General features: G+C 44.0%; 1 protein-coding gene across 1 annotated transcript; it reads left to right on the top strand.

The window, feature by feature from the left end:
* Positions 1-9,103: 9,103 nt before the first annotated feature.
* olfml1 (olfactomedin-like 1) lies at positions 9,104-14,816 on the top strand. The gene is made up of 8 exons (XM_052062148.1): positions 9,104-9,783; positions 10,645-10,748; positions 10,853-11,043; positions 11,885-11,988; positions 12,184-12,375; positions 13,291-13,471; positions 14,173-14,332; positions 14,493-14,816. Exons 1-8 carry the CDS (start codon positions 9,655-9,657, stop codon positions 14,641-14,643), a joined length of 1,212 nt encoding a protein of 403 aa, XP_051918108.1. The 5' UTR covers positions 9,104-9,654; the 3' UTR covers positions 14,644-14,816.
* The last annotated feature ends 1,569 nt before the right edge of the window (positions 14,817-16,385 follow it).

Raw genomic sequence — 16,385 nt, 5'->3', positions numbered from 1 at the left:
TAGCCACCACCCAGGCTCACACTGCACATGATCCGCTTGGCCCATCCCATGGATGGTGAACCTATGGAAAGGGGGTCCCATGTCACCTGTTTGAGGTGACTTTAGGTCCGAGGATCATTGAGACACGCAAGTCGTTTCACCACAATAAGCCGATGGCTCCAGGAAGGTCAAAGGTCTTCTCAGAAGCACTATTAAGTAAAATATTATCGTGGTTGTGGTCCTTAAAAAAATGGATTTATGGACCACTCCTGTTTTTTTTTTTTCCAGTTTCGTGTTCATTTGAAATAGCTAACAGAGCTAAAGGTGCATTTGGTTGGATGAATATAATGACGACAACAAAAATAACTCATAATAATCTAATCTAAAAGCAGATATCTCACCATTTCCCATGAATTTCTCGATGAAAACAAAAATCACCGAAGTTCTTACGTCATTCGCTGCCATCAATTGGCAATCCACTGTCAGAAGCAATGCTTTTAAGCATTCCATATTTGTTTGGATTTCTTTGTCACATAATACACCTTTATTGTTACCAGGCATTAAGATATACATCAAATTCGAACACAATTTATTTGATTTGTGTCATTTCTCCACAAGGTATCGTTTATGTATTTTAAGTGTGCATTTGTGTATTTTTGAGAGGAGAATAGCGCCAGCCTCCCTTATGAAACACCTAACCATGCACACATATCACATTGATGCCGACACCTTTTCTCATCAACAGTTTAAACCTGGCAAAATGACCACTGTTCTGCATTTGTTGTTCTTCTTGCCTATGATCTCAATTCTCATATTCTTCGCAGTGAGACCTAACATTCGGTTCAGCCGCAATAATGAGAGGCGCACCTGCAATTCGCTCCACAGATGCTCTGTTGTTTTTCAGTTGTGGCTGATTCAAATTCATTATCGGAGGGGATGGAGCCAGGCTTCGAGCCAGGCCCAGCTGCCTCCGAGAAACACAACAGATCTGTTCACCTCCACACCGGCTGCTCTGTTCCTCAAAGCTTGTGAAAGAGCAGCATCCGCTGATCAACAATGAGGTTAAAGGGATACCGAGTTTCATGATCGTGCTTCTGAATCGTTAAGTCTGAGGTGCAGTCGCGAATGTATGACTCCATCTACAAGTCATTGCAGGATCGAATACGTTGAATTCAAGTTTGCTGTTGCTTTTTTGTCCGCCACACTTGAATAATGCTTTTTTTTAATTATATAAAGTAGTCAAAAATAATTTCCATACTTTTCCAACTTTCAATCGTCTATGTAACTCTATATGCATACACTTTCATCACAGCTCACTCAACTAAATCTGAAGACTGGAAGGGTTTTAAAAAGGGGGACCGGAGGGTGTGTTCCAACTACAGAGGGATCACACTCCTCAGCCTCCCTGGCAAGGTCTATTCAGGGGTGCTGGAGAGGAGGGTCCGTCAGGAAGTCGAGCCTCAGATTGAGGAGGAGCAGTGTGGTTTTCGTCCCGGCCGTGGAACAGTGGACCAGCTCTACACCCTTAGCAGGGTCCTTGAGGGTATGTGGGAATTCGCCCAACCAGTCTACATGTGTTTTGTGGACTTGGAGAAGGCGTTTGACCGTGTCCCTCGGGGAGTTCTGTGGGGGGTGCTTCGTGGGTATGGGGTACCGAACCCCCTGATACGGGCTGTTCGGTCACTATACCACCGATGTCAGAGTTTGGTTCGCATTGCCGGCAGTAAGTCGGAATCGTTTCCAGTGAGGGTAGGACTCCGCCAAGGCTGCCCTTTGTCGCCGATTCTGTTCATAACCTTTATGGACAGAATTTCTAGGCGCAGCCGAAGCGTTGAGGGGGTCCGTTTTGGGGGCCTCAGTATTACATCCCTGCTTTTTGCAGATGATGTGGTGCTGTTGGCTCCTTCAAACGGGGCTCTCCAACTCTCACTGGAGCGTTTCGCAGCCGAGTGTGAAGCGGTTGGGATGAAAATCAGCACCTCCAAATCTGAAACCATGGTCCTCAGTCGGAAAAGGGTGGAGTGCCCCCTCCGGGTCGGGGAGGAGATCTTACCCCAAGTGGAGGAGTTCAAGTATCTTGGGGTCTTGTTCACGAGTGGGGGTAGGAGGGAGCGGGAGATCGACAGGCGGATCGGTGCAGCGTCTGCTGTGATGCGGACGTTGTATCGGTCTGTCGTGGTGAAGAAGGAGCTGAGCCAAAGGGCGAAGCTCTCAATTTACCGGTCGATCTACGTCCCAACCCTCACCTATGGTCACGAGCTATGGGTCGTGACCGAAAGAACGAGATCCCGGATACAAGCGGCTGAAATGAGTTTTCTCCGCAGGGTGTCCGGGCTCTCCCTTAGAGATAAGGTGAGAAGCTCAGTCATCCGGGAGAGGCTCAGAGTCGAGCCGCTTCTCCTCCACATCGAGAGGAGCCAGATGAGGTGGCTTGGGCATCTGATTCGGATGCCTCCTGAGCGCCTCCCCGGTGAGGTGTTCCGGTCATGTCCCACCGGGAGGAGACCCAGAGGAAGACCCAGGACACGCTGGAGAGACTATGTCACCCAGCTTGCCTGGGAACGACTCGGGATCCCCCGGGGAGAGCTGGAAGAAGTAGCTAGGGAGAGGGAAGTCTGGGCTTCCCTGCTAAAGCTGTTGCCCCCGCGACCCGGCCCCGGATAAGCGGTAGATGATGGATGGATGGATGGATGGATGGAAGGGTTTTTCAAGTATCGTTGTAACTTACTTTTGAAAGGTAAGACTTGAGAAAAATGAGTGAGAGTAAAACTGATCATATTTAAATGAACACACACAGCTTGTCCAAAATAAAACATAGAGCAGAAATTGAAAAGGCCTGCTACGTCTTTTACCTGGGTCATTTATTGTTCAGTTTGTATGGTGACCTTTGTGTAGGATTCAAAAGCCAAAAACAATGCTGCGTTTATTGCTAATTTTCATTGAAATTGGACCATAATTTATTAACTTTTTTTTTACAGGGCGCATCGAAAAAGATTAGTCATTGAGACCACAAACATGACCCAACTGTGTTATTGAGGTCATGAATAAAAAATAAAAGATGGTCTTTTTTTCATGGAAATTTGATGGAAAAGATCTTTTGCTGCCACAGTCAATACTCGGTGAGTTAAAAGCCATCTTAAGGTTCATATGCAGTGGCTCATTTTTCAGGCTTGTTGACAATCCCAGTCTTTTACTCCTTACAATTTAATAGTCTCAGAGGGAAAGTGAATCTTTTAGCTTACTTCATCCTTTTCACGGTTTGGGGCAGGAGCTGCCAAAGTAGCTTTCTCTTGGGCGGATGCTACAATGAATGAAATAAATATCATCGGACAGATTTTAAAAAATGAACACATGGGGACCAGTTGTTGGAGAGGTGCAATTTAGCTGGCTAGGTGCTGTTGGGCAAGGCTTCATCAGCGCAACTGGTGCATGACTTTGTGCAGCTCTTTCACTCTGAGGGCCCTATTTTTGTGCTTCGGGCTAGTCTAGCTCAAAACACTTTTTAATTGTATGCATGGGTGGACTTTTCTTTCCGTTTGCATTTTTATCGACGGGCGCTGATAGAAATGGATGTTTGCGCCGTTGTAGGAGTGAACACTGCTGATATCATTTCTAACCAATTGAACCAAATTCAACAAAGGATTCAATAAATGTATTTTACTATTACGTTGCATGCTGTTGTCCTATTTATGAATTACTGTATTGGCCCAAATATAAGACGGCCCCCTCTTTTTCAAGACTCAAGTTTGAAAAAAGACTTTTTGAACTCCAAATAAATTTGTATACAGAAAACAATTACAGTACATCTGAAACAAATGATTATAACAATATATTTGAGAGTAAAAGCATGTTATTTTGCCTCATTCAGCTCTAAAGTGAAATCACATTCATAAGTGAATATCTTCTGGTTTTTGAAACGGAAATTAAATCATAGCTTCTCCTCAACTGCCCGTTAACCTGGCCGATCTTCGACCCCACTTTTCTCCAGATTGTCATTAAGTTTCTCCATTTTCTGTTATCTCTTCAATTATTTATTTCGCTTTTCCTTCTTGCCACTATTTTTTATTTTTCTTCTTTGTGCTACAGCTATTTTTATTTTTATTCTTCGTCGCAGTGGTTCGCTTTGGCCTGGGGAGTCAAGTTCAGCATTCGCTTCAATGATATCTGGCGCCATCTAGCGCCGTGGATGGGTTTAATGTCTAGACCCCGAATATAAGATGACCCCCACTTTTTCAGTCTTACTTCAATGCAAAAAAACACCGTCAAATATTTGGGCCAATACGGTAAATCCATTGGGATCCACCACACGTCTGCCTATGGTCCGATCAAATCCACCAGAATGGTGGAACACCACATGTGCCACAAATTAGAAACATAAGGTCTACTTTCTGTCACCAAATTGTCAGATGCCTTGGGATTGGGAATCAAAAACGTCTTTGTCTCTCCGCCAGAATGCCCAGGATAGCATCGTGTGGAAGACCACTTCCAAACTCCCAAACACTGTAAACTAGACTTGCCTCAGCACAAAAATGAAGGTGTGTGAGTTATTTTGCAAAGCACATGTGTGCCGTCGACAAAAATAGAGCCCCGAATCTCTGCTTCCATGCTTGCAGGTGTGTGATCTTATTCTATGTGTGATGAGCACACAAAGTCAATCGGACTGTGTGTTGACTTCCTAATTGAGGAACAAAAAAATGAATGTAACAAATTAAAAGAATATTAAAAAGAATGATAAGCAAGCATTCTATGTCTCCATTGACATACACATATCAACAATTGAATGTTTCCATGCATAGTGCCCAGTAATATATTCAAGGACACAATAGCAGCATGTCAGGACAAACAACTGTATTTATAGAGCACTTTCAAACAGCCATCATTGCATACAAAGTGCCGTACATGGAGCAACTAACATATATACAACAATAAAGCAATAAATCAGTAAGAAAGATGGTAGAAAGCACCGAACGGTAAAATTAAGATCAAATCGGAGTCATGCTGAAAGAATACAAGATATTCTTTACACAGGTGCCTGTTGGGAAAGGCTCTTGTATGGATCAACATGGACTTGAAGGACAAGTTACTTTCACTGTCTGCAGTGGCCCTATAATGAAATCTAGTTGGGGGGCTAAATTAGATTTTCAAACAAAGTATATTGCATCTGCTCTGTTTTCACTCTGTCCTGAGACTCCGGCTCTATTTTCCATGGCAAGTGCAAGTCTGGTGCTTGGCACAGTCTATATCTGTGCCCGGGGGAGGCTAGTTTTGGTAATTGCGATGCATGAAGACTGGTGCAGCATGGCTTTAAAAAAAAGGGCATTTTGCATTGTTGTGAGCAGGAAGACAACTGACTGGTTTCAACACCACTCGGGGCGGCTGGTCCAATTCCATGAGGGGCACTGATAGTACTTGGCATGGTAGAACAAGGCACTAATTTGCTTGAGTTTTGTAGCAGACTAAGGTGTGCAAAGTCTCCTTAAAAGGAAATGCAAACAGACCTACATTAGGGGGATGAGGTAATGTTTCACACAGACATCGCAGAAATGTTCAGTGGGGACTTGCAAACTGCCTTCCACCCCAATCATTCATGTCCATGCGTCACCACTCCAATCGCTTCCCTCCGTATTCCAAAGCTGTGCCACAGCCAGTGGAACGATTTTTTAAAAAAATGTAAAAGATGGTAACAATGATGCATTCAATTAGTTGTCCCTTCTCTGGAGACACAGTGGGGTTCACTGGCGAGTCACTGGTGGCCAACTGTGGGAGGGGCCAGGTGGGTCAGGTGCAGTATGAGCTGGGTGGTGGCCAAAGGAAGGGACATTTATTCTCATTCAAAACTGCAAGACATCCATTCATCTATGCATCCATTTTCGAACCAGTTTTATCCTCACAAGGGTCGCGGGGGTGGGGGGGCACTTTGATTGGTGACGAATAGAGTTGGTTGTGTTCATACCCACAATGGCGCACAACGCCCTTTTTAAAATGCATCACGCTGCGCACACTTTCTGTGAAAATATCAAAATTCGACCAAGGCTGCTTCCACACAGAGTTAGACCACACCTCATGCTAGACTTATGCTGCACATTTTAATTTTAATATCGTGCCTGAGCTGTGGGCTTCTTAAGTTTCTGGTACTTCCATTACTGTCATATTGCAGTCATCTCAAGACTGAAAAATTCGAGCTTTGCTTTGAATTATCAAGGATTTAACCGATCGAGAAAACGTCTCAGCGAGGTAACAATGCATCGTGACTCCATTAGGCGTAATTAATTTATCTACCTGGGGTTGGCTTGGCATTCAACAGCCTTGTCGCAGCAAGGAGCTTCACAGTAATTAAATTTTTAAAGATGGGGGGGGGGGGGGCTGCAGGAGGTCCGACTATCCACAAAGAGACAACTTGAGTGACTTTTTTTTTGTAGCATTGGGTTTTATTGCGGCCACAAAACGGCTGCTTTTACTGGACGTCCAGTTAATTTCTTGGAGATGGAAACGCCGAAACAAGGCCACAAGTGTACAGTATATGCTTTTGTCTCATCAACATACATTATAGGGGAAGACAAAGCTCAGACTCAGAGAGAGAGTCAGATGTCTTGCTGAGACTTCATGGATATTTTAAAGGTCTCCTTCACAAATTGCGTTGAATTTTTCATGAGGCTACATCCGAACGTGTGTTCGGGGTAGTATGTACTGTACTGTATGAGCATATGTGACCAATCCACATACAGTGATATTGATTGCTACTCACAGAAAGAATATTTTACATATTTATGTTTGTTTACTTACTTGTATTGTACTTGTATGTATTCGATCTACATCTCTGTGTTTCAGTGTTTTCATGAAGGCTTTCGATTGAATTAATCTAATTTTTTTTTTTTTATGATGGCACCCCCTGAGTGGCTGCCTCTCCAGCAGCGCATATCCCTGTTTGAGTTTCTTTTCGTCCTTTTACTTTATTTATTTCTTCTTCCCATTTTGTTTTGCATGGGTTTGTACCCCAAACCTACGGGGCGGGGGAGGGGCAGCTTCATTTTTTTTCCTTTTTGTAAATTTCCCCAGTGTGGGACAAATAAAGGATATCTTATCTTATCTTAATTCATGGGTCATTGGAGTACATCTTAAACTCCAGCCCGAAAATGCGAGGCAAGGGCTGTGACTGTCATGATTGCATTCTGTTTAGTCCCCAGTAGATGGCAGGAGTGGGACTTCCTTTCAGCAGCGCACCTGTTCCCCACGCACTCATTATTTGTTTGTTTTGTTTGTTTGTTTGTTTATTGAACATAAGAACTCTCACTTTGACCGTTCAATCGTTGCATAATTTGCCTTACGCAAGTGCTGTTTTCCCAGACTAATGTTAATGTGCCTCACCCAGTTCTCTTGCCTTGTTTTGTGTCTTTCATTGTAAGTAGTTTCCTTGGTTTTCATTGGATCTATATTGTCCGATTGTATTTTGTCGCAAATGGATCCAGTTATCCTTTTATGACAAGCCATTTCCATATAGCGCTTCCTTGTCATTTGCAAGCGTTTTTTTTTTTTTTTTGTCCAACCAGCTAATTAAAGTTCATTATTTTCAATTGCCAAGTTCGGGAAACAATCCACAGCCTGCAAGTAACAGCAATGTGACTGATTGAACACTCTAAATTGTCCCTAGTTGTGAGTGTGAGTGCGAATGGTTGTTCGTTTCTGTGTGCCCTGCGATTGGCTGGCAACCGATTCAGGGTGTCCCCCGCCTACTGCCCGAAGACAGCTGGGATAGGCTCCAGCACCCCCCCCCCCCCCCTCCGCGACCCTAGTGAGGATCAAGTGGCTCGGAAGATGAATGAATGAATATATATATATAATTTTTTTTCTATTTCTATAATGATTCAGAGGGATTGTCCCATGCTGGTGTCACATTTAACTCCTTCAGTACCAGCCAATTCTGTACCAAGTCTGAAAAGACGTTTAAAAACGTCTTTGGGAGTGGATGAGTTCATGAAATCCTCCACACGAGTCTGTGAAGTGTCGAATCTAGGCCTCTGCCTCGATCAAATCTACCACAAATCCGAAACTAAAATCCATTCTACTTTTTTGTCATCAAATTCCAAGATGTGCCAGTGGTCGGCCGGAACCCAAATGTCAACACGCTGTCCACCAAATTCCTAAAGATGCGAAACCAGACTTGCCCACCAAAAAAGGAAAATGTGTCCACTTTTATGCCGAGCTCTGTCAACTTTTTGTTACCAAAATTTCAGCTATGTCGGGGCCGTGGCATCTCCTTTTGCCGGAATCCCCAGAGAGGTGCAACACGGTCCCAAACTCAATAGACAAGACTTGGCCTGGCACGAAAATGAAGATGTGCCTGTTTTGACACCAAGTGTATGAGCGCCTGTCCATAAAAGTAGGCCCTTAGGTGTTTTGCAACGCTTCAACCTGAATAAATCATGTAAGCAATGTAGCAGCGGCCCGGTAGTCCAGTGGTTAGCACGTCGGCTTCACAGTGCAGAGGTACCGGGTTCGATTCCAGCTCCGGCCTCCCTGTGTGGAGTTTGCATGTTCTCCCCGGGCCTGCGTGGGTTTTCTCCGGGTGCTCCGGTTTCCTCCCACATTCCAAAAACATGCGTGGCAGGCTGATTGAACACTCAAAATTGTCCCTAGGTGTGAGTGCGAATGGTTGTTCGTCTCTGTGTGCCCTGCGATTGGCTGGCAACCGATTCAGGGTGTCCCCCGCCTACTGCCCGGAGACAGCTGGGATAGGCTCCAGCACCACCCGCGACCCTAGTGAGGATCAAGCGGCTCGGAAGATGAATGAATGAATGAATGAATGTAGCAGCCATGAATAAGATTGCTGGTTCGTCAACAAATCTCGTTTATGTCAGTGCAAGGCGTGACTTTGGGCGGAAGCACTCAAGTGAGACTACATTCAGAATTTGCTGGCAATTTGAAAAGCGCAAACTCCCTCTTTAACCCTTTCAGGGACAGCAGTTACTACAGTGGACGTCTTCTCATGTTATCGGGTTACGGGGTGCATGAAAGGGTTACTGATGGCTGTTTTCAGTTGCTGCGCAGCCACTTTGTGTGAGCGTTGCGGATGTGTCATTGGGCCAAATCTGAAAAAAATTAATAAAATACTGACCATTCAGCTGCTTCACCACATTGGCTCTTTCTCACTATTTCCTACGTTGGTTGTTTAAAGATGACGGCCACTCCTTTTCTTATTCTTGTTGGTCATACCTCAAAAGCACTAAGTCCAAGAAAGGGTGAGCGCAAAGGAGGGAGGCACATATGGTCAGATTAGCAAAGAAGAGAGGGGGCTGGAATCCGTTACGTGCATCTGGATCCAAAAACCACTGGCCTCGGAGCAACAACTAAATCAGAAACAACATCGAATGTTCTGGAGTAACGAATCAAAGCGACGCCTTTTCTAACGGTACCAAGACGAAAAGGAGTGGGAAGAACATCCATTTCTCAAGAAAACTTTCAACACAGCAGCAGGACTATTGTTACGGATTCAAAACCCAAGGATTGCCGTTTTGTGTGTGTGTGTGTGTGTGTGCATGTGTGGGGTGTGGGTCTTTTCAGGCAACGTATTGAATGCAATGTATTCTGTGGTAGAGCTGCAGAATAATTGAACAAAGTTTCTTCTTGAAACTTTGCAATAGAGTCCGCGCTGCGTTAGTTTACACGAGAGTGCAAACAATGTCACACAGAGAGCTTTTTTTCCTTTTGTTATGCGTCTGTCTAAGTGTGAGTTTTGTGAAGAGCCAAGGTTCCCCCCAGGATGCCTTTATACTTCAGTACATGGAGAGGAGACTGTCTCAGATAGAGGTAAGTGTGGGATAGTTCTCAATTTATATTAATTCATTCATTCATTCATCTTCCGAACCGCTTGATCCTCACTAGGGTCGCGGGGGGTGCTGGAGCCTATCCCAACTGTCTTCGGGCAGTAGGCTGGGGACACCCTGAATCGGTTGCCAGCCAATCGCAGGGCACACAGAGACGAACAACCATTCGCACTCACACTCACACCTAGGGACAATTTAGAGTGTTCAATCAGCCTGCCACGCATGTTTTTGGAATGTGGGAGGAAACCGGAGCACCCGGAGAAAACCCACGCAAGCCCGGGGAGAACATGCAAACTCCACACAGGGAGGCCGGAGCTGGAATCGTAGTCCAGTGGTTAGCACGTCGGCTTCACAGTGCAGAGGCACCGGGTTCGAAGAAGAAGAAGTTTTCATATGTAGGGCGCGCCACATTATAAGGCGCATAGAATAGGTGCTACAATTGTAGCTGCGCTTGCGTTATGCATCCAGTAGATGGGGCTACGCTGAAGGGAATACAATACAATACAATACTGCTTTATTTATATCGAGCTTTCACAACCGCTGCAGCTGTTACAAACATTTAAATGACTATGTTCAAGATATCAGAATATTGATCCACATATAAGATCCACAACTGAGCAACCGCATTAAACCAAAAATGTTTTTTTCTTGCCTCAGTTTCTGCATTTCTGCTTGTAAAAGCAACGGTTTGGTGAGGGCTAGTTCATGATTTGATTGAATCATGCAAATTGTTGCGATTGGCCTACTTTGCTTCGAAAAGAGATGCTGCTTTTTCATGTAAGAGTTGCCTGACGTCAAACCCGTATTTACTTTTTCAAAAATTCCTCTTTGTAATTGATGTCAGGAACGTCTGAGTCAATGTGAGCAAAACACCGTGACCATAACCCAGAAGACCTACGACGTTTCCTCAGAAATGAGAGGTCACCTGTCCACCTTGAATGTTATGAGGTACGACTTACTGCTGAATAATTGCCTTTATGATGAAGGACTCGGTACGTATGTGCTACCGAGAAACAAGAAGCGCCCGATACGAGAAGCGATTTGCCCTTCAGATCAGAGGTGAGGAGCCAGCTGGACAGCATCTCTGCGCGTGTCGAGCGTGTGGAGAGAGAGCTGGAATATCTCGAAAACAAGATGCCCGCCCAATCTGACATTGAGATGGAGGAGGCGCTGCTGGAACAACAGATAAAAGCAGCAGAACTGGATCAGCTCAAGAGAAAGGCTAAAATCAAAGTGGAAAATGGTATGGCCGTACTGGAATACGACGGAGGACTAGTTACAGTATTAGGACATGTAGACCAGGGGTGTCCAAACTTTTTGCCATGGGGGCCAGATTTTATGTGGTAAAATGTCGGGGGGCCGACCTTGGCTGACATTCTTTACATTGAACAACAATATTGTTCAGCAAATTTTAGTAAGCCAGTCCGTTTCACATTTCCATTTTTATTTTAATTTCAACAATCTTAAGAATTTCTTTTGGTTCATTTGAAACCGGTATATCACATGCAACTGCTTATTCACTTGACTTTTTCTTAAACAGAAGTCTCCTGAGTGCAAATTGATTGATTTGAAACATAAAATGTATCACCATGACTTTTCAATAGTCACAAAACCTTTGACTCGAACAACAGGGAAATGAACAAGCAATACACATATGCACAACTGCAAGGATCATTTGAAATATGACATATCAGTCAATATAAACACGGAGTGATGTCTTGTTAACTCGTGAGTGATGCCCTCTAGTGTCTAAATGCTATTACTCATTTAGTGAATGCTATTACTCATTTAGCCACTAGAGGGAAGCAGTACTCTATGAAACATCACTCACCAGTCTACGAGACCTCAGTCAATGCAACACGTGTTCCATTGCGCCCAACCTGCGGGCCAGACGGCACTGATTTTATGACAGGGGCCGAGGGCCGGATGAAATTCGACCGCGGGCCGGATTTGGCCCGTGGGCCGGACTTTGGACATGCCTGATGTAGACCAAGAAAAATACAAGAAAAAGAGCCAATTCAAGTAAGTCCTTGCAACAGAAGAGCTCAATTCAAACATATTCTGTGTTCTACCGTCGTTTCTAGATTGCAATGTCGCCTTGAGTCAAATTAAGTCGCTGAAAATGGTGAAGAAGATGGGGGATAACGCGGGCTCCTGGTTCAAGGACTCTGCCGCTGGAGCAGGCAAGGTATGTACCAATGTTTTGCAGGCGGCAGTAATCATGAGTCACTTGTTGTCCTAATTATCGTCTCGGCATCGAAGGGACGATGGCTCATGTGATCGGCACAGAGCAACAGTATGACGTTATTTATCAGGATGAGAGAAAAATGATTAGTTTGTCCACGGGACTGTTCACTTACATCAAGTCTGATTATCCTTCAAGGTCTACCTGCTGAGTGGAATTCGTAACGACACCCTACTGGAATACGCATCTCTCCAAAGCTTCTCGGAGAAAATCGCCGTACCCCCGTTCAAAGTGGTCAGGCTGCCTTTTTCATGGCAGGGAACAGGTCACTTGGTCTACAATGGATTCCTCTACTACCACAAAGCAGACACACCCAACCAGATACTAAAAGTGTGTAAATGATATCCCGCCTCACACACGTTAGGATGTGTTGTTCTTTCTGTAGATTTGTAAAATAGCCAAAGTCATGCAGCGGCCCTGCAGAGGGAGTGGATACTTTGGCAACAGAGGTCATTTCTTATTCCTGATTCATTTTAAAGTTGCAGTGGATTGCGTAATGTGGCTCTTGGCTGGAGACTGAGTGCACTACAAATGAACCTGGTCATCGGGGACGATTATTTTTCCTGTTTTCGTTGCTATCCAGTATTATTTGAGGCCAGTAAGTGAAATTTTCAAAAACAAATTTCTGACTTGAAAGCACCTCAGAGTGCAACCTTCCGTCATTCCATATTTAAGTTCTCTAGGGCACAACTGACCACCAAAAACAGTCTGGGAGGAATGCATCCAAAACGCCAGTCCCATATAGCATACCTGCTTTGGTGATATTCAATAAAGATTAAATGAAAAGCAAAAGAAGACATTGTTTTGAGAATTTAAAGTACCGCTATTTTTGTCTTTCACTGATTGAAACACGCTGTGTCGAGAGAGGTTGCTGTCCACCTCTTTGAATTCATTTTGTTCAACCATACAGTGGTCATGGTCATAAGTTAAAAAAAAAAGAAAACAGTGGGATTCAGAACAAAATGACTATGAAACAGAAGGGTCAAATAATTAGAATTAAAATTGTGAGCCCAACAAATGTATCGTCTTGAGACAACCAGACAATCAAGACAATTGACACGAGGACTGTCACCGGGGCTAAATTCTGATCAAGCTTTGCCATTACAGTTGAAAGGTATAAATGATGGATATTCTGTGAAAATATTGCATCGCCCAATCGATGCATGTTTCATTTGCAAATGCAGTACAGCATTCTCCTAATTACTATGTACGTTAAAACTCAAATTCCCTCCATTTGTCTTTCAGGTTGACCTGTCGAACGGCACAGTGGTGGACAGCACCCTTCTTCCAGGTGCTGGTCGCCTCCCAGTGTACAGCTTGAATACCAACACCTACTTGGACATGGCAGTCGATGAACTCGGTCTTTGGGTCGTTCATGCTGACCCAGAATATGGAGGAAACTTGGTTCTAACTAAATTGGATAAAGGTAGCGTGCTAATGTACTTTGGATGTATTGTAAACCCTCAACTAAGAGCTTCCACACATAGTGCTTCAACTACCGTATTTCCCACACTATAAGGCGCACCTAAAAGCATGACATTTTCTCAAAAAACAACGGTGCACCTTATAATGTGCCTTATATATGGATCGATATTCTGATTTCTTGCACGCAGTATTTTAAATGTTGTGTAAAGCGCTGTGTTAGAGCTGCAGCGGTTGTGAAAGCTCTATATAAATAAAGCTGTATTGTGTTTAATGTAGCACCATCTAGTGGATGCATAAGGCAACCGCAGCCACTGTTGTAGCTACTATTCTGTGCGCCTTATAATGCGGTGCGCCTTATACAAACTCTAATTGCCCCACTGGGATAAATAAAGTTTTCTGAATCTGAATCTGAAAATGAAAACAGTTTTAGAATAGGCCATTCACTGAAGGTGTGGCTAATACTCCGAAACCAAACCAGGTTTCGGAGTATAACCAGGTGACTGTTGCAAGTTGCTACATGAGCTCCATAACAGCTTGACATCAAAGCAGCAGGACAACCATGTAATTTGCCAGAAAAAAAAAAGTGACATCTAAAGCGCCAGGTCGAGACCAGCAGTCCTTTACACCAACAGATTTCCAGTGGGCTGTGTAGCACTTCCATGAAAACAAACATAATCATTGATGACAATTATTATTTTCTAGGAAACCTGGCAGTAGAGTACATCTGGGATACACAGTGTAAAAGTCAAGATGCTGAAGGAGCGTTCATAATATGTGGGACTCTTTATGTCGTCTACAACACACACTATGGTGGACGGTCAACTGTACAGTGTCTCTATGATATTCACGACACCATCCACAGGTAGGTTGGCCTTGTATTCCCATTCATCATATGTACACCCAAAAATATACACTTTTATATAAAACGTTTTGTACTCCAATTAAGCAGTGACCTCACTAGTCACACCTTTCCTAACTAAATAACCTTATTTTTTTTTCTATGCCGTGCCATCAACTGGAAGCACTGAAAGTCCTGTGGTGTTCTTCCCAAAACGCTACACAAGCCACAGCAGCATCCACTACCACCCTGGAGACAAACAACTGTATGCTTGGGATGATGGCTACCAGACATTATACAAAGTGGAGACACGCATCAATGATCAAATTGAATGAAATATGAATGACAGTTTGTTTTCCTTAAATAATGATCATACTACAACCAATTATTACACACCATAGGTATTCACATATCAAATTCATGTAAATCACTCTTTTCTCCTTGTACTGCTAATAGGTTAAACAAAGGTTACATTTTGTATCTCAAAAATAAAGAGCATGAAAAGGCATGTGTGTTTTCATTATAAAATGACATTAACATTGTAGGGTGGCCCGGTAGTCCAGTGGTTAGCACGTCGGCTTCACAGTGCAGAGGTACCGGGTTCGATTCCAGCTCCGGCCTCCCTGTGTGGAGTTTGCATGTTCTCCCCGGGCCTGCGTGGGTTTTCTCCGGGTGCTCCGGTTTCCTCCCACATTCCAAAAATATGCATGGCAGGCTGATTGAACACTCTAAATTGTCCCTAGGTGTGAATGTGAGAGTGGATGGTTGTTCATCTCTGTGTGGCCTGCGATTGGTTGGCAACCGATTCAGGTTGTCCCCCGCCTACTGCCCGGAGACAGCTGGGATAGGCTCCAGCACCCCCCGCGACCCTAGTGAGGATCAAGCGGTTAGGAAGATGAATGAATGAATGAATTAACATTGTAAAACTAGACCTCACGTCTTCTAATTTACTTTAAACTAGTCACCATTGTACAAAAAACAAAAATGTTTACAATAGTTTTTGGTTGTTATTATGCAAATTGGGACCAAAACAACAAAACGAAAAATGCAGCCAAAGATATTTTTACTGTCAGTATGTTTAGTATCGTAACAAACAAAAACACACAAAATCCCTGTGTCAAGTTAAAAAATATATGTATCCTGCTGGTAGTCGCACTTCAGCCTCTGACCACTAGATGGGGATGCAACGCAATTAATAAAAATATTGTTTATTTCCTTTCAAGTCCATAAAGTGGTTATCGATAAGATTACAAATATTTGTCGTCCGCATTACTTTGCGAGATCTCGCAAAGTTTTTTTTCCTTCCATGTCCCCTTAGGGGCTCCGTATCGTACCAATCCCTTTTCATTGGAAAAATAGTTGTTTGTGACAAAGTGCACTCCAGGGAAGATGATCAAGGAGGACCTCAGGGTTGAAAATAAATTATAACAAAAGCAAGACTGGAATTAACCAAAGCGACAAAACATCTGAGAGAATGTCCTATAGACAGAAGAGAGAAAAACGGAACATTCTGGCAAAATACATCAGAGGCTTACAAATGAGGTGTGTACCTATAAAAGAACACTGCACCAATTATGGAACAGGTAAAAACACTGTTTTACAAATTTTGGCTCACAGCATCTTGAATATGGACAGAATACAACAACAGTTTACAAATGTCAAGCAGAGGCATCGCAATCACGGTGTCCATGCATGCAAGATTGGATCATTCTTTATCACACAAGCCAAAGTCAGGGTTTCTACCCATCCATCCATTTTCTGTTCCGTTTTATCATCACAAGGTTTGCGGGGGTGCTGGAGCCTATCCCAGCCGTCTTCGGGCAGTAGGCGAGGGACACCCTGAACCGGTTGCCAGCCAATCGCAGGGCACGCAGAGCCGAACTACCATCACCGCTCACACTCACACCTAGCGACAGTTTTGAGCGTTCCATCAAAGCTTCCACGCATGTTTTTGGAATGTGGGAGGAAACCGGAGCACCTGGAGAAAACCCACACAGGCCCGGGGAGAACATGCAAACTCCACACAGGGAGGACGGAGCTGGAATCGAACCCGGTACCTCTGCACTGTGAACCCGAC

The sequence above is a fragment of the Hippocampus zosterae genome, chromosome 3 (genome assembly GCF_025434085.1).
Source record: "Hippocampus zosterae strain Florida chromosome 3, ASM2543408v3, whole genome shotgun sequence".
NCBI lineage: Eukaryota > Metazoa > Chordata > Actinopteri > Syngnathiformes > Syngnathidae > Hippocampus > Hippocampus zosterae.
This window is presented reverse-complemented; position numbering and strand designations above follow the sequence as displayed.

Excerpts from the sequence above, each read along its gene's own strand:
- olfml1 (XM_052062148.1), top strand. The coding sequence starts at position 9,655 with ATGTCACACAGAGAGCTTTTTTTCCTTTTGTTATGCGTCTGTCTAAGT. Across the intron at positions 11,044-11,884 it reads TAAAATCAAAGTGGAAAATG|ATTGCAATGTCGCCTTGAGT; the intron begins GTATGGCCGTAC and ends CGTCGTTTCTAG. Across the intron at positions 13,472-14,172 it reads TCTAACTAAATTGGATAAAG|GAAACCTGGCAGTAGAGTAC; the intron begins GTAGCGTGCTAA and ends ATTATTTTCTAG.